Genomic DNA, 18,266 nt, shown 5'->3' with positions numbered 1-18,266 from the left:
CTCTCTACCCCCTTCCCTTCTTTCTTTCCTTCACACTGAGAACCAACAGTGGTAAGGCATTATTCTTCAATGCTAAGAATACAGAAATGAGAAAGACTGTTCACATGATTTTATTAAATGTGTCAATATGTATTCAAAATTGTGTGTTTCTAACTTTTTAGTGGAAGTTTGTCTAAAAAAATTTAGAAATTCATTACCCCAAAATGTCAGGAGTACTGCCCTTGCATTAAACTGGGCACAAGAAAAATAAGAAGAAAACATTACTATCAGTTTTTTCTCCTTTTTCCTTTTCCTTTTTTCCCTTTCAAACCCTCTCCCTTCCTTCTCAGTATAGGGTTTTTTTTTTTTAATTGTCACAGCTCCTTATATATATCCTATATACTTAGAGAGTAGCCTCGTCTAGTTGAAAGTATTTTGATGGTAACTGTGTTGTCTACCCCTAAGAGGCAAATGTGGGGACAAGATGAAGGTCAGGAATTAGAAGACCTCTAATTTTTCTATACAGTTTTGCCCTGACTATTGGAAGCACCTTGGACAAATCACTTGGTGTTTCTGAGTTTGACTAAATAATCACTAGAGTCATGCTCAAACTTTATAATTCCATGCACTTTTACTCAAATGGCACTTAAATATTTGAGACTTATTTGATGACATCTTAAGTATAGGCTCAAAGAATCAAACATGTTAAACCTCAGGCACTTCAGCTATCTGCAGTTGTAGCAGGATGTATTACTTTGATACAACCAATGCTATTTAGTATTGGTGGAGGTTATGATTACTTGAAAATATGCAATCGATTTTGGATCGATTGTAAGTGATAATTATTTGTTTTCAGAGAGCCAAGCCTCCCAAAGTTCACGGGGCCGAGCAACAACTGGAAAGAATCAAACGTAGCCATCAGAAACATCATGCTATTTTGGCTTCTATTAAGTCAAAGGAGAGAGATCGCTTGAAAGTTGAGTGGGACCAGCACAATGATCGCAAGTTTGTGGACAGTCTTGTGAAAGCAAGAATCAAGGATGCCATGCAAGGTTTCATCATCAACACTGAAGAAAGACGAAATAAGTAAGCTTCACAAACTGGTGCTTCAGATTATAAAACATTCCCAAGATCCTGATGTGAGATTGACCAAAAATCAAGTGAATTTTTATAGCAAGGATCACAGCCAAGATATTCATACCCTTACCAAATCAGTAGCTACTGTTTGTTTGTATTTTCACTTGTGATAACCCACATTTGATAGAAAGCTAAGGAATATATTGTTTAGTATTTTTTTTTATTGTTTAGTATTTTGTTACTTTAGTTAAAATCTGTTCATATTCTTTTGCTGAAGATGTACATTATCTAATTTGTATGAAATCAAATAAAATATGGCACATCAGTTTCTGTTGCTTTAAATGAGGACTAAACTTATTTTATAGAAGACTGCAGTGATTTTTTTTTCCTTGCAAAATTTATGATTTTTTTTCCTTGCAAAATTTATGATTTGGGGGCACCTGGAAACCTCAGTCAGTTGCGTCTGCCTTTGGCTCAGGTCATGATCTAAGGGTCCTGGGATTGAGCCCACATCCCCCGCCCCCCAACTGGGTCCGGCTCCCCGCTCAGTAGGTCTGCTTCTCCCTTTGCGCCCACTCCACCACGCCCATGCACATGTGCTCGCACTTTCTCTCAAATAAATAAAATCTTTTTAAAAAATAAAAATAAACATAAAAATAAACGTGCTAATTAAATAAATAAAAGTAAATAAAAAACAGTAAAATGGTCCATGTGGCATAACGGTTTTAATTTTTTTGTAATTATTTTCAGGCTACGTGAACTTTTAGCATCAGAAGAAAGTGGGTATTTAACTGAAATGCAGTTGAAAGAAGAAACAATTAAGGAGAAAAAAGATAGAATGAGAGATAAAACCAGATTATTGAAAGAGAAGAAAGAAAAAGAGAGACAAGATCTTGTGGCTGAAAAACTAGACCAGCAATTCAGGTAATGATATCAGGAAAAGCACACAGAATCTGAAGTTGATATGTGAAAAAATGATGTAGGAATACTAATTTATAGGAAATTATGGCCTTGAGATGGTATTCCCAGTAGTTGTGCCTCTAAGTCTTAGTAATTATACACATCATTGGATAATGCAGGCACTGAAGGTTTGCTGGTTTTGTTTTGTTTGTTTTTTAAAGATTATTTATTTATTTATTTGACAGAGAGAGATCACAAGTAGGCAGAGAGGCAGGCAGAAAGAGAGGGGAAGCAAGCTCCCCGCTGAGCAGAGAGCCCGACGTGGGCCTTGATCCCAGGACCCTGAGATCATGACCCAAGCTGAAGGCAGAGGCTTAACACACTGAGTCACCCAGGCACCCTTGTTTTGTTTTGTTTTGTTTTGTTTTAATCACAGTGTGCCTCCAACTGACTTTGCACATTTGTGTTACCTGCCTGGCTTTTCAGTTATTGGAGTTTTTTTTTAAATTAACATATAATGTATTATTTGCTTCAAGGGTACAGGTAGGTCTGTGAACCATCAGTCTTACACAATTGGTTTGCTGTTGTTTTGTAGTGAGAATGCTTCAGACATACTGTGTTAACAAATTTTAAATATGCAATATAGTGTTATTGTCTATAGTCACCATATTCTGTTAGATCCCCATAACTTATTTATTCATCTTATAACTGAAAATTTGTGTCCTTTCACCAACATCTCCTCATTTTTCCTACCCACAGTCCCTGGAAACCACCATTCTACTCTCTGTCTCCATATATTCAACCTTTTTTTTTTTTTTTTAAGTGAGAGTACAGTCTTTCTCTGTCTGTCTTAACCCACTTAGTATAATGTCTTCTAGGTTCATCCATGTTGTCTCAAGTGACAGGATTTCCTTCTTTTTTATATTGACTAATATTCCATTTCTCACACATGTGTACATAGATGTGTGTATATACATGGTATATGTATCACACATTTTCTTTATCCATTCACATAACATTAGGTACTTAGAATGTTTCCATATCTTGACTATTGTGAATAATGTTGGAACGAACATGAGATTGTGGATAACAAGGTACTGATTCCATTTCCTTTGCTATATGCTCAGACGTGGGATTGTAGGATCATATGGTATTTCTATATTTAGTTTTTTTAGGAATCTCCATTCTGTTTCTCATAACAATGGCATACAGAGGTTTCCTTTTCTCTACATCCTGGCCAACAATTGTCATCTCTTGTCTTTTTGATAATAGCCATCCTAGCAAGTGTGAGTTAATATCTCACTGTGTTATTGATTTGCATTTCCCTGGTGATTAGGGACGTCGAGTGCTTTTTCACATGCCTTTTGGCCACTTGTATGTCTTCCCTGGAAAAATGTCTATTCAGGTCCTTTGTTCATTTTTTAATCCTATTTTTTGGGGCTACTGAGTTGTATGAGTTCCTTATATATTTTTATATTAACCCCTTAACAGATACATAGTTATCTGTTAAGTTATCCCATGATTGCCTTTTCCATGTTGTTGACTGATTCCTTTGCTGTGCAGAACTTTTTAATTTGATGGGGTCCTACTTGTTTATTTTTGCTTTTGTTGCCTTTCCTTTTGGTGTTATATCCGAAAAATAATGTCAAGACCAATGTCAAAGAGATTTTTCCCTGTTTTTGCCTATGTGTTTTACAGTTTCTGCTTTTGTGTTCAAGTGTTTAATCTGTTTTGAGTAAACTTTTATGAGTGGTATATATAGTACTCCAATTTCATTCTTTTTCATGTGGATATCCAGTTTCCCCAATACTACTTATTGAAGAGATTATTCCCCATTTTGTGTTCTTTGCCTCCTGGTATGAGATTGGTTGACTATGTATGTTCGGATTTATTTCTGGGCCCTCTATTCTGTTTCATTGATCTATATATCTTATTTTTATGCCAGTACTATATTGTTTTAATTACTATAACTTTGGAATATAGTTTGAAATCAAGTGTGTGATGCTTCGAGCATTGTTGTTCTTCTTTTTTTTAACCAAGATTGCTTTGGCTCTTTTGTGGTTCCATCTGAATTTTAGGATTGTTTTTTCTATTTCTGTGAAAAATGCCATTGGAATTCCAATTTCATTGGAATTTTGGTGGATATTGCACTAACTGTGTAGATTACTGCATAGTATGGACATTTTAACAATATTGATTCTTGGGTCGCCTGGGTGGCTCAGTGGGTTGAGCCACTGCCTTCAGCTTGGGTCATGATCTAAGGGTCCTGGGATGGCCCGCATCTGGCTCTCTGCTCAGTGGGGAGCCTGCTTCCCTTGCCTCTCTCTCTGCCTGCCTCTCTGCCTACTTGTGATTTCTCTCGCTGTCAAATAAATAAATAAAATCTAAAAAAAAAAAATAAAACAATATTGATTCTTGGGGCGCCTAGGTGGCTCAATGGGTTAAGCCTCTACCTTCAGCTCAGGTCATGATCTCAGGGTCCTGGGATCAAGTCCTGCTTGGGCTCTCTGCTCAGCAGGGAGCCTGCTCCCTCCACCTCCGCCCCCGCCACCTGCCTGCCTCTCTTCCTACTTGTGATCTCTCAAATAAATGAATAAAATATTAAAAAAACAACAACAATATTGATTCTTTCAATCCAAGAACAAAAGATTCATTTCCATTTATTTGTGTCTTCAGTTTCTTTCATCAGTTTTCAGTGCATTAATCTTTCACGTCCTTGATTAAGTATTTTCCTAAATATATTATTGTTTCTGATGCTCTTCCAAATGGGATTGTTTTTTTAATTTCTCTTTCAGATAGTTCATTTTTTGTGTATAGAAATGCAACTGAGTTCCATATGTTGTTTTCATATCCTGCAGCTTTACTGAATTTATTGATAAGTTCTAACTATTTTTTTGGTGGAGTCTTTAGGGTTTTCTATATATAAGATCTTTCATGTGCAGACAGTTTTGCTTCTTTTCCATTTTAAACACTTTCTATTTCCTTTTCTTGGCTAATTGCTCTAGCTAAGATCTCCAGCTCTATACTGAATAAAAGAGGCAAGAATGGACACTCATATCTTGTTCCTGATTTCTGAGGAAGAGCCTTCAACTTTCTACCTCTGAACATGATGTGAGCTGGGAGCTTCTCATATATGGCCCTTACTGTGTTGCGCCACATTCCTTCTGTACCTAGTTTGTTGAGAGTTTTTATCATGGAACTATGTTAAATTTTGTCAGATTTTTTTTTTTCTGCCTCTATAGCCATGACCTTACAATTTTTAGCCTTCATTTTGTTAGTGTATCATGTTTATTGATTTGTATATATTAAACCATCCTTGCATCCCAGGGATAAATTCCGTTTGATCTTGGCGTATGATCCTTTTAAAATGCTGTTAAATTTGGTTTACTAGTATTTTGTTGAGAATTTTTGCATTGATGTTCATCAGGGATATTGACCTGAAATTTCCTTTTCTTGTATGTCCGTTTCTGGCTTTGGTAGCAGGATAGTGCTGGCCTCATGAAATGCGTTTAGAAGTGTTTTGTCTTCTTCAGTTTTTGGAAGTTTTTGAGAGGGATTGGCATTAATTATTCTTAAAATGTTTGGCAGAACTCACCAATGAAGCCACCGTAGTCCTGGGATTTTCTTTATTGAGAGATTTTTTGATTAGTGATTCAATCTCCTGACTCATTATTGGTCTTTTCAAATTTTGTATTTCTGTATTTTCTATTTTTGTATCTCATGATTCAGTCTTTTTAAAAAAAGATATTTATTTATTTGAGAGAGCGGTCACAAGTAGGCAGAGAGGCAGGCAAGAGAGAGTGCGGGGGAAGCAGGCTCCCTGCTAGGCAGAGAACCCAGTGTGGGGCTTGATCCCAGAACCCTGAGACCATGACCTAAGCTGAAGGCAGAGGCTTAACCCACTAAGCCACCCAGGTGCCCCATGGTTCAGTCTTGATAGGTTATATATGTCCAGGAATCTATCCATTTCTCCCAGGCTATTTAATTTGTTGGCTTATAATTATTCATAGTAGTCTTCTATGATCCTTTATGTTTTTGAATTGGCAGTTGTAATGTCTCCTCTTTCATTTCTGATTTTATTTATTTGAGTCTTCTCTCTTTTTTCTTAGTCCAGCTAAAGGTTTGTCTATTTTCTTAATTTTTTCCAGAAACAAGTTCTTACTTTCATTGATTTTTTCCTATCATTTTGCTAGTCTCTATTTTATTTATTTCTGCTCTGATCTTTGCTATTTCCTTTCTTCTAACTTTGGGAATAGTTTGTCCTTTTTCTAGTTCCTTGAAGTAAAGTTAGTTGTTCACTTGAGGTTTTTCTTTTTTCTTAATATAGGTGTTTATTGCTATAAAATTCCCTATTAAAACAGCTTTTGCTGCATCCTGTAAGTATGGTATGTCGTGTTTCCATTTTCATTTGTTTCAAGATATTTTCTGATTTCCCTTTTGATTTCTTCTTTGGCCCACTGGTTGTCCAGAAGTGTGTTTTTTAGTTTCCACATTATTTGTTAGTTTTCCAGCTTTCTTCCCGTTATTAATTTCTAGTTACATACCATTGTGGTCAGAAAAGATACTTGATAAGATTTTAATCTTCTTTAATTTGTTAAGACATTTTTTGTGACTTAGAATATAATGTATCCTAAAGAATGCTCCACAGGTGCTTGAGAAGAATGTGTTTTCTGCTGCTGGTGGATAAAATGTTCTGTATATGTCTGTGAGTTCCACTCTAAAAGTGTACTTCAAGTTCTGTGTTTCCTTATTGATTTTCTTTCTGGATGATCTATTTCCTGTTCAAAGTGGAGTATTGAAATCCCCTGCTATTACTGCATTGCTGCAATATCTCCCTTCAACTCCGTTAATATTTGCCTAATATATTTAGGTGTTAGATATATATACATATAATTATTATATTCTTTTGATGAATTGATCCTTTATAATTACATAGGGACCTACTTTGTCTTTTTTTTTTTTTTAATAGCTTTTGAGTTAAAATCTGTTTTGTCTGATTTAAGTTTAGCTACCCCTTCTCATTTGCTTTCTATTTGCATGGACTTTTTCCATCCCTTCACTTTTCAGGCTTTATATGTCCTTAAAGCTGAAGTGAATGTCTTGCAAGCAGTGTATAGTTGAATCTTGTTTTTTGTTTTTTGTTTTTTTTTTTTCTGTTCAGCCACTGTGGATACTTTCAAATTTCCTATCTTTGATTCTTGGATTTTTTATTCTATTTGATCAAATCTGGTGGTGATACCCTCTCTTGCATTTTTCATTTCACCCATTGTATTCTTTAGCTCCAGAATTTCTGTTTGGCTCTTCTTTGTGATTTCTATCTCTCTGTTGAAACTCTCACTTAGTTCATGTATTACTTTCCTGATTTTGTTTGTCTATGTTCTCTTGTAGCTCACTGGGCTTCTTCTTTTAAGATTTTATTTATTTATTTATTTGTTTGTTTATTTATTTATTTATTCATTCATTCATTCATTCATTCATTCATTTGACAGAGAGAGAGCACAAGCAGTGGGAATAGCAGGCAGAGATAGAGGGAGAAGCAGGCTCCCCGCTAAGCAGGGAGCCCAGCATGGGGCTTGATCCCAGAACCCTGGGATCATGACCTGAGCCAGGGGCAGATGCTTAACCAACTGAGCCTCCTGGGCATCTCCCACAGAGCTTCTTTAGAACAATTGTTTTGAATTCTTTAGGATTGGTTACTGGAAAATTATTGTGTCCCTTTGGTAGCATCATATTTTCCTGATTTTTTTTGTGTTCCTTGAAGTCTTGTATTGCTCTCTTCACATTTGAAGAAGCAGTTACCTCCTCTAGTCTTTACTGGATTGCTTCAGCCTAGCTAGGGATTCTGCGGCCTTCTCAGACCTTTTTACAGTTGTCCCTGCTCCTCACTTCTTGTTCTTTATTTTCAGGGAGAGGATTTTTAAGATTGTATGCCTTCTCTCAATCCTGAAAAGCCAGGCCAGATGCTGTGAGCCTTTGTTTTCCCTAATATGGTGCCCCAAAATGCTTAAATTTGTGTACTTTCTCTCAGTCTCACAGAGTCGGACTGGCTTTCTGTGTATGCTGGCTTGCCATCTGCAAAGGCTCACACTCGTCGTCTAGTGGAACACATGAAGGGAGCTGCCACAGGGCGTGTGCCATGGAGTAACAGGGGTGTTCATAGGGTGTGTCAGCAGGCAAGATGTCACCAGTGGCTTACAAGCAGGCTTTCTGATGGAGTTCATGTGGCAGTTAGGAGGATACATATCCCTTGATGAGTTCCAGGCCCTGGTTGTTATGTTCACTGCCTCTTCCAACCCTTCAGCCATGCACCTCAGTATTTTGGGTGGGGTGAGAAAGAAGCAGGACCTTTTGGAAGAAGTTAAATGCTTACTTACATGCTTTCACTTTCTCCCTTGAGAGAAATCATGGACTGAGGGACATCTTTCTTGGCACTAATTTTGCCACCTAAGGGGAGAGGTGACATGGATAAAAATGAAGCTGTTCTTACTCGTTCAATGTGTCTATTATTGGGTTTTTGGCTCTTGTGGTGTGCCTTCCCCATGGTATTCCTAGACTCCCACAAAGGTACTCTCATCTGTGGGCAACTATCAATATTGATTCTATGGGAGGATAATGGTAGAAAACTCATAGTCTACCACATTGCTCATGTCCATTCATGCAGGTATGGAGTTTGTGAAAGTTCTGTGCTCTAGTGTTCTGTGCTTGTCTCCCAATTAGAATGGAAGTACCAGGTGAGATTCTGTTACTGAATTTTATTTTATTTTTTTAATTTTTATTTATTTATTTGACAGACAGAGATCACAAGTAGGCAGAGAGGCCGGCAGAGGCGGGGGTGGGGGGAGAAGCAGGCTCCCCACTGAGCAAAGAGCCCGATGTGGGGCTCGATCCCAGGACCCTGGGATCATGATCTGAGCCAAAGGCAGAGGCTTTAACCCACTGAGCCACCCAGGCGCCCCTCTGTTACTGAATTTTAGATATTCACCTCAGACTTACTGTTGGCAGGAAGTTCCTGTCACAGGAAGTCTTTGGTAGAGTTGAATTTTCCTCGCTGTCCCTAGTGCTGTCTTCTCCACCTGTGCAGAACACGTTCTTGGTTCCCTCTTCTTTACTGTTTCCTTGCCTGGTCTCTTGGTCCTTGGAGTCTGATCACCTTAACTTTTGATCCACTTCCTGACTCAACCACAGTGACTCTCAGTTTTCAGATCCCTGGTCTTCAGTCCAGTTCTTTGTTTGTCTCCATCAATCCGTTTTGTTTTGCCTTTCCCATCTTGGGATACCCTGAGTCTATGCTTTCATTTCAATCCAATACCCTGTACTTATGAGAAGGAAGATATGCATGGAAGTACCTGAGGGTGATCTTCTGAGATGATTTGTATCACGAAGAGCTTGGCAAAGGCTTTTAATTTCACAAACTGAGAAATGCATTACCTCTAAAGCAAAGGTATACTAAAAAAGTCTCAGTTTTTCTCATTTTTCTAGTCTCTATTTTATTTATTTCTGCTCTAATCTTTGCTATTTCCTTTCTTCTGATAACTTTGGGAATAGTTCAGCTCTTAGAGCAAGGACATACTTACATATTTATAATTTCATTATATATGTAATTCCTCAGTTATATTTCCAGTGCCTCTAATAATGCCTTATAAAAGTGTGAACATCAAGAATTACTATTATATGTCTCAGGATGATATGTTAATTTTGCCTCCTCTTTTCACTCATGTTTCTTTTATTTTTTTAATTTTTTAAAAAAATTATATTTATTTATTTGACAGAAAGAGACACAGCGAGAAAGGGAACATAAGCAGGGAAAGTGAGAGAGGGAGAGGCAGGCTTCCTATCAAGCAGGGTCCCTGATGCGGGGCTCCATCCCTGGACCCTGGGATGATCTGAGCCAAAGGCAGATGCTTAACAACTGAGCCACCCAGGTGCCCCTCATTCATGTTTCTTAATGTAGTGATGATCACATGATGTAACCCATGCAATGCTCCAGATTATCCACTTTATCGGTGTCTTAATTTTGGAGTAACTTATTAAAATTTTTATCTTCAGAAGGGATCTTTAAAGTTCCAATATTACCTGCAAATGCTTAAAGCATAGCCATTATCATTCAATAATTAAATAAATATTTCTGAACACCTACTTTGTGCCAGATTCTGTGATTAAATATAGGTTGATTGGCTTAACAACAACAACAACAACAAATGAGTGTCACTTAGGCTATCAGGTCACCAAATGTGAGCCAGGCATGTTATATATTATGTTATTCTGGATTCATAAACAGAATAATGTAACAAAGTAACATAACAAAGTAAATGTTTCTTTTTAAAAAAAAAACTTTATTTCAGATAAAATTAGTATTTCCATAATTTAGGTTAAAGCAAACACTTCCTTGAGTCCATTATTTTAGGTGATAATGATTTCCGTGAGTATCAGAGCATCTAAGTATCTGAACATTTGCCTACATGCTTGTGAGAAGCTTCTGTAGCCTTTTTTTTTTTTTTTTAAGATTTTATTTATTTATTTGACAGAGAGAAATCACAAGTAGTTGGAGAGGCAGGCAGAGAGAGAGAGAGAGGAGGAAGCAGGCTCCCTGCTGAGCAGAGAGCCCGATGTGGGACTCGATCCCAGGACCCTGAGATCATGACCTGAGCCGAAGGCAGCGGCTTAACCCACTGAGCCACCCAGGCGCCCTTCTGTAGCCTTTTCTTGGTAGGAAAGGCTACCAGTTTTTCTTCCAGTTTTTCTGAATTTTTCCCTTTCCTTCAGGTATTCCATTTTGCATTCTTCATAAAAGGCTGGATCATTATAATGAGAAGTTAGGCATTCTTTCAATGCAGAATTTTCTTTCCGGCATTTTACTACCATAAGGATTCCAGAGTCCTTGCAACATTTGGTAAAATCTTGAACTTGTTCAGAACATCTCTCTCGGGCTTTTTTAAACCCTGAGTTAAAAGTCTAGCACAATTCAGAAGGAATACAAGAGTTCATTTTATACAGCATGCAAAATTTGAGCAGATGAGAAATCTAAAGGTCAACAGGTTCAAGGAAGCAGCAAAGCCAGGCGTGTAGAGGATTAAGATATGGTTTCAAAGGCAGAGCTTTTGCCACCTCCTCTCTCTCTGCTATGAAGTTGTTATTAATCATATAGACTGCCCTAAATCCTCCTAGCAGAGGCCCAGAGGACAAGTAAGCTATTTCAATGAGTAGTGTGTACAAATTACAGATACAGCTGAGCTAGCAGTAAATTAGAGTGCTCAAACTGAGGGAATGGAAAGTTCCAGGCCTTGGGGAACTGCTGAAGCAGGGCAGTGAAGAAAACCAGAGTAGCAATGCATAGGGCCAGAAGGGACTCGTCACTTTTTTCATCTAGCAAATGGGTAACTTGAGTTCCACAGGTATTACTTTTCCTGAGTCTTAAAAGCTTGTAGTAACCAAGACAGAATTACACTTGGATTTTCTAGCCTATGTAAAGTGTAACCTCACCACTGTCCTTGGTAGGACTCAGACACTCTCTACTGGGTGCTGGAGGAGAAGATGCAGGGAGGGACCGCGGGGACACTGGCAAGGGAATTTCAATGACCATTCATATATTTTCCACTCCCTGATAAATGTCGTTCAACACAGCTTCATAGAGAAGTTGTATAGCTTACTAAGTAGATAAATTATTAGGCTTTTGAAGAAACAGTTGTATCCTACAGTGTTATAATTCATCTAAAAACAAATTGTTTTAGTATTTTTAATGTAATATTGCCAATTCTTCCATACAGAGCATCACACATAGTTGTAATTCTTTATGAGAGTGAAGGATGAGGATTAAATTTTGACCAACGATGCTAAATCAGGCCCCTTTGGGGCACTGGGTGTCTCAGTCAGTCAAGTGTCTGACTCTTGATTTCAGTTCAGGTCATTATCTCAGGGTCCTGGGATTGAGCCCTGATGTTTGGCTTAGCATGAAGTCTGATTGAGAATTCTTCCTCTCCACCTGCCCCTTTTCCCGCTTGCATGTTCTCTGCCTCTTTTTCAAATAAATAAACAAATAATCTTTTTGATTATTATCTTGCTAGTTCAGCAGTAAATAAATAAATAAATAAATGACTGAATGAATAAGGCCCCACTATCGAAAATATAACTGGAGCTTTAATACATATGTAGAGCAAGATGAAATTGCTGTTCCTCCTCCTCTGCTATCTCCTCCTCCTCCTTTTTGTATCCCCCTGTATGAATATGCCACAATTTATTCCCTTCCCAGATGATAGGCATTCCAGTTATTTCTGATTTGGGACTCCTATGACTGCAGCTGCTGTAAACATGCCTGTATGTGTCTTTTGGTAGCTACATGCTTTCATTTCTGTTAGGTACCTAGAATATTTGATGACTGGAATGGGTCATTTTTAATGTTCCATTCCTCTAAACAGAAAAATTATTTTCAGTAATAATGAAATGAAATGAATAATAATAACAAGACAGCCAATGACTTCTCTTATTTTAAATTTTAAAATAATTACACATTCACAGAAATTGTCAAGATAGTAGAGGTGCCATGTACCCTTATCCCAGTTTCTCACCATGGTTATATCTTAATATAACTATAGCACAATATGAAGAAAATTGACAGTGGCACATGTGTGCACAGTTCTGTGTCATTTTATCATGTGTAGATCTATGTAACTTGCCACCACAATCATGGTACAGAACTCTTCCATACCACAAAGATGTCCCTCATACCACCCCTTTATGGTCCAACCCACTCCTCGCATCCCCACCATTTCCAATCTCTGCTAACCGCTAATCTCTTCTCCATTTCCGTCATTTTGCCATGTCAAGAGTGTTACAAACAACATATGAGGTTTTGAGATGCACTATGTTACACAACATAGTGCTTTTGAGGTCCATCCCAGTTGCTGTGTGTGTCAATAGTTGGTCCTTTATAGTCCCTTGTATGAATGTACTTAGGTTTGTGCAAACCATTCACTACTGAAGAACATTTTGGTTGTTTCTAGTTTTTAGCTATTATATAAATAAATCTAATGTGAACATTTGTATACAGATTTTTGTGTGATTGTAAATTTTCATTTCTCTAGGACCATTGTCCTGGGCTATTGCCAGGTATTTCATTTTTAGAGAAACTGCCAAAGTGTTTTCCAGCATGGCTGTCCCATATTACATTTGCACTAGTAATGTATAATAGACCAAGTTTTTCCATAGTCTTGCCAGATTTTTGTATTGTCACTATTTGAACAGAAGTATTGTACGTATTGATTATCTCATCAAGGTCTTTTTTTTTTTTAAGATTTTATTTATTTATTTGACAGTCAAAGATCACAAGTAGGCAGAGAAGCAGGCAGAGAGAGAGGAGAAAGCAGGCTCCCTGCTGAGCAGAGAGCCCGATGTGGGGCCTGATCCCAGGACTCTGGGACCATGACCTGAGTCGAAGGCAGAGGCTTCAACCCACTGAGCCACCCAGGCACCCCTGATATCTCATCAAGGTTTTAATCAGTATTTCCCTAATGGCTGGTGATGTTGAACTACTATTATGTGCTTATTTGCTCTCTGTATATCCTCTTTGGTGAAATGTCTCTTCATGTCTTTTGCCCATTTTCTATTTGGATTAGCTATTAAGTTTTTAGAGTTCTTGTATATTCTATTTTTTAAAAAAGATTTAATTTATTTATTTGACAGAGAGAGAACTCGTGAGTGCAAGCAGGGGGAGTAGCAGGCAGAAGGAGAGGGAGAAGCAGGCTCCCCATTGACCAGGGAGCCAGATGAGCCAGGGAGCTTGATCCCAGGACCCTGGGATCATGACTTGAGCCAAAGGCAGACACTTACCTGACTGAGCCACCCAAGTGCCCCTGTTCTTTATATATATTCTAGAAATGAGTCCTTTGTATGGGATAAGTGGTTTGGAAACATTTTTCTTCTTAGTCTATAGTTTGTTTGTTTTCCTCTTAATAGGGTCTTTCACAGAGAGAAAGTTTTTAAGTTTGATGAAATCCAGTTTATCAATATTTCTTTTATGGATCATGCTTTGGATACATCGTGAATTTTTTTTATTATATGGCCATTTAAAAATCTTTAATCAAATTTTATCAAAGATTACTGGCCATATTACATGCCAGGATTAGCTTTCTACAAACAACTTTGCTTTCTGTGTACAAATCAGTGTCAGTGAAATAAAAATAAAATTGTATCCTAGGCAAAGAACTATATTAACCTTATTTCAAACTTTATTCCCAGGCTTCTTCAGCTTAATTAGCTGCCAAGAATGAATTGTGCATAAGCAAAAACTGAAAAGAGCTGCAGTGTCCAATGGCTTGGGCTTAAAAATATTAGAGATCTAGATTTTACCAGATTCAGGGATAAAATTTTTAAAAAGCAATCATAATAAAAATAACAGCTCCCAGTAATTTCTTCAAGTTTTATCTTCTTCAGAAATTGACTCAATTCAGTTTGCTTATTCTTGGAAGCTTCATCAAAATTCTCTATAAGATCTGGAACTTCATCCTCCTCCTCCTCTCTGGTAGCAAGTGGGGCTTTTCCATCCACAGATTGAGCAGAGCTTCAGCCAGTGTTCTTCAACTGGTCAGACTGTAGGCACCAAGTGGGCTTAAGATACCGGCTAGCTTTTCCATCAGCTGCTTTGTGTCAGCATGGCCTGTAATGGTGAAAGTGTTTGCTACCAGCAATGCCTGAACTTTGGGGTTGTTAAAGTACATCACTGTTCCTTGGTTTGTGAACTATTCACTTCTTCAATACCAGAGGTATTGTGTACCCCTAACTTCTTTAAGGAGAACTGCAGGTTTTTATCATTGGCTATAGCTCTTCTGTGAACCACCTTCTTTTGGTGAGCAGTTCCTTTCCCACCAATGTGCACTTGTGCTTGCAGTTAGGTGAGTTTCTCCTGGTGGGTGATAGTTTCTTTCATCAATCTTGTTGGAGCAGAAATGGTACTGCCCCAGGGGGAGTAGGGTTGGCGTTTAGGTGGTCTCTGTCAGACCATCTGAGATTATACGCACACACGCAGGGACTCAAGATGGCAGCTAGAGCTTTTTGTTGTTGTTGTTGTTGTTTTTTTAATTTTATTTATTTATCTGACAGAGATCACAAGTAGGCAGAGAGAGAGGGGGAAGCAGGCTCCCCACTGAGCAGAGAGCCCAATGCGGGGCTCCATCCCAGGACCCTGAGATCATGACCTGAGCTGAAGGCAGAGGCTTAACCCACTGAGCTACCCAGACATCCCCTGAAATTAGTTTTTAAGTGTCCTATATTTATATGCAATTAGTGATTAGGCCTCAGATTAAAGTAAACAGTTTTTGGCTTTATTTTGTTTTTGTGTTTTTATTAAAGGACTACCCTAAGATGTGTTGTCAGATCACTTGAGAATTGTCTTGCCTCTGTTAATTACTGATAGAGGTGATAGAATGAAGTACCAAAGAATCCAGATTCCAGGGCCAGACTACCAGGTCTTCTGTCTCAGCTCTAGCACATATGAAATGTATGAACTTACCCATGATGCTTAACTTCTCTGTGCTTCCATTTTATCTAACCTGGAGATAATAATAAGAATGATCTTGGAGTGATGTTGCAACATTGGTTGTTATGAATATTACAAGAGTTCATAACATGTCAACTGCTCAGAACAGCACCTGGCAAATAATAAGCACTTAGTAACTGTTGCTAATAATATTACAACTACTGGCCATGTGGCTTGGGAACACATTAAGGTTTCCTGAGTTTCAATTGCTGTAACTCCAAAATGGGAGTAATACTTGCTGCTCCATCTAAGTTATAAGACACATGTGAGGATAAAATAAGATTTTACTGTGAAAGTACTATTTAAAACACTCACAAACACAAGGTTTTCCTCTTATCAATGATTATTATAATTAAAATAGAGAGATACACTTGTATCTGTAGATAAAAATGAGCTTCCCTGAGTCAAGTGTTCTCAAGGTTAAGTGAATAGGTGAATCACTAGGATGTAGGGAGGAAATAGTTGATGCTTTTTATTTAAATCTCATCTGTCTTTGGTTTTTGTTTTTGCTATATTTAATAATTTAGGTGATATAGTAATATAGTAATAATTGCATACAGTTTATAAATAATAATCCTACCTGTTTGTGGGTGCTTAGAATTTTTTTTTTAACTGAAAAGAATACCTAATCAAAGTTTGAAGTTTTACTGATCTAAAGAAATACTTGATATGGACACCTTCATACAGTGTTAATTCAGGCTTTCTGAGTTCTAAGGCGATATCAATGTAAGTACATCATCAGGTGCCTGACAACATTTTTGTGTTCTGATTTTTTTTTAATATATATATTTTTTAATTTATTCATTTGACAGACAGAGATCACAAGTAGGCAGAGAGGCAGGCAGAGAGAGAGGAAGGGAAGCAGGCTCCCCACTGAGCAGAGAGCCCAATGTGGGGCTTGATTCCAGGACCCTGAGATCATGACCTGGGCTGAAGGCAGAGGCTTTAACCCACTGAGCCACCCAGGTACTCCTGTACTCTGATTTTCTATTAAGGAAAGGAATACCTTAGGTAATCATCAGAGATAAGCAGAAAGAGCTACATTTATAAATATTCATTGCAACATTATTGTAAATGTCAGAAGTAACCTATACATACATCAAACAAGGAAATATTTAAGCAAATTGATATATTTAAAGGCTCTAGCCTCTATTACATAGTTTAGTAAACTATAATAAAGTTTTGAGGTTAGGTGTTTTAAGAAGATTCCATGAAGAGACATTCCCAAAATAATGTTAGGTGGAAAAATTAAGATATAAGGAGATATCAATATAAGTACATAGATATACAAAATGACCCCAATGCTAATAAAAATGCACACATACAAGACTAGAATGAAATACACTAACATGGTAAAAGCAGTTATCTCTGGGGAGAGGGATTAAGCATATTTTTATTGTTTTCATTCTTTTCTGTATTTTCCAGTTTTTCTGCATGTATTAGTTTTGTAATTAGAAAGTTTTTTTAAAAAAAAGATTTTATTTATTTATTTGACAGAGAGAGAACACAAGTAAGCAGAGCGGCAGGCAGAGGGAGAGAGAGAAGCAGGCCCTCCACTAAGCAGGTTGCTGAGGAAGGGCTTGATCCCAGGACCCTGGAATCATGACCAAAGTCAAAGGCAGATGCTTAACAACTGAGCCACCCTTGCACCCCAGAAAGTTTTTTTTTTTTTTTTTTAATATCATAAGCCATGCTTATTGTTCTTAGGCTTCAGTTTTTCATTAGCTGAATAACTTTTCCAGAGTATAAGTCATAGGATTAGGAAAAACTTTAATTTGTTGTCATGGCCAATTCTAATAGAATTTCACTGATAAATTTATTTTTCAGTGTTAAAATGGATTTTTTGTTTGTTTGTTTTTGATAACCTAGCAATTTCTGCTTCTGTAATCTTTTTGAGCTTTCCACAGAATATAGATAACTGCCAGTTACCATTATTTTGCTAATAAGCATAACTGTATATCAATTTAACAAATAATTATTTAATGGACATTGAGTAGGTAGTATAGGGAATATATTCCTGAAATATGTTCCTGAGTCCCAGCCCTCACAGAGATTCCCCTTTAGTCAGGGAAATGAGACTAGTCCTCATCAAATGTTGAGTAATACTTAACCATATCCGATAAATGTCAATTTCTGTGTTTTGACCATGCTTGTAGTTTTAGACATCAGCCTTTCTTTCAACCTTAGCAACTAAAATTCTTTGAAGTTCTTTATTAAGCCAATTCTCAAATTTTAGCTTCTTGGTGCTGAACTTGATGAAACTAGGAAAACTTGGTGTTTTATAAGCATTACTTTGAATCAGAGGTTCTCAAACTTGACTATATGCCTGAAGTTTCTAAGCCGCTCTGAAAAAATATAGGTGCTTAGATTCTGCCCCCAGATATTCTGATTTAACTAGTCTGGACTGGGAGTAGCAGAGGGAAGAAGTGGAGAGTGGGATTTTAAAGATACCTCTAAGTAATTCTAAAGTGTGGACAGTATTGAATATCATAGCCCTTAAACTAAAAACAGGCTCAAGAAAGAACTTCTGAGGAAATTTGAATTGCTAAGACTGAACGGAAGGATGAGGCCTAAACACTTACAGAGAGAGCATTTCTTCTGGAATGGTGACATAAGCCTAGATATGAAAAGGTAGCATTTGGGCTATTTTCCCAGCTCTGGCAGAAACCCCATCAGTGACATAGGTCCCACCAGGAATCCAGGGGAACTGGGGCAGCTTTACCATGCTATGCTGTCCCTTAGCTCTTTTCTAGGTTTTCAGGGCCTCTTCCTAGCAAAGCCT

At 37.6% G+C, this 18,266-nt stretch overlaps 1 protein-coding gene and 1 pseudogene across 14 annotated transcripts in view; one reads left to right on the top strand and one right to left on the bottom strand.

The window, feature by feature from the left end:
* The window catches only part of MBD1 (methyl-CpG binding domain protein 1), a 51,909-nt gene that overhangs the window by 17,645 nt on the left and 15,998 nt on the right, over positions 1-18,266 (top strand). For all 14 annotated transcript variants that reach the window (XM_059409645.1, XM_059409644.1, XM_059409643.1 and 11 more), the window contains 2 exons: positions 836-1,065; positions 1,807-1,980. In XM_059409645.1, coding sequence (XP_059265628.1) covers positions 836-1,065; positions 1,807-1,980 — 404 coding nt within the window. The remainder of the gene's footprint in view (positions 1-835; positions 1,066-1,806; positions 1,981-18,266) is intronic.
* LOC132023733 (transcription factor BTF3-like) lies at positions 8,039-14,875 on the bottom strand (annotated as a pseudogene).

This window comes from Mustela nigripes, chromosome 8 (assembly GCF_022355385.1).
Source record: "Mustela nigripes isolate SB6536 chromosome 8, MUSNIG.SB6536, whole genome shotgun sequence".
Lineage (NCBI taxonomy): Eukaryota > Metazoa > Chordata > Mammalia > Carnivora > Mustelidae > Mustela > Mustela nigripes.
This window is presented reverse-complemented; position numbering and strand designations above follow the sequence as displayed.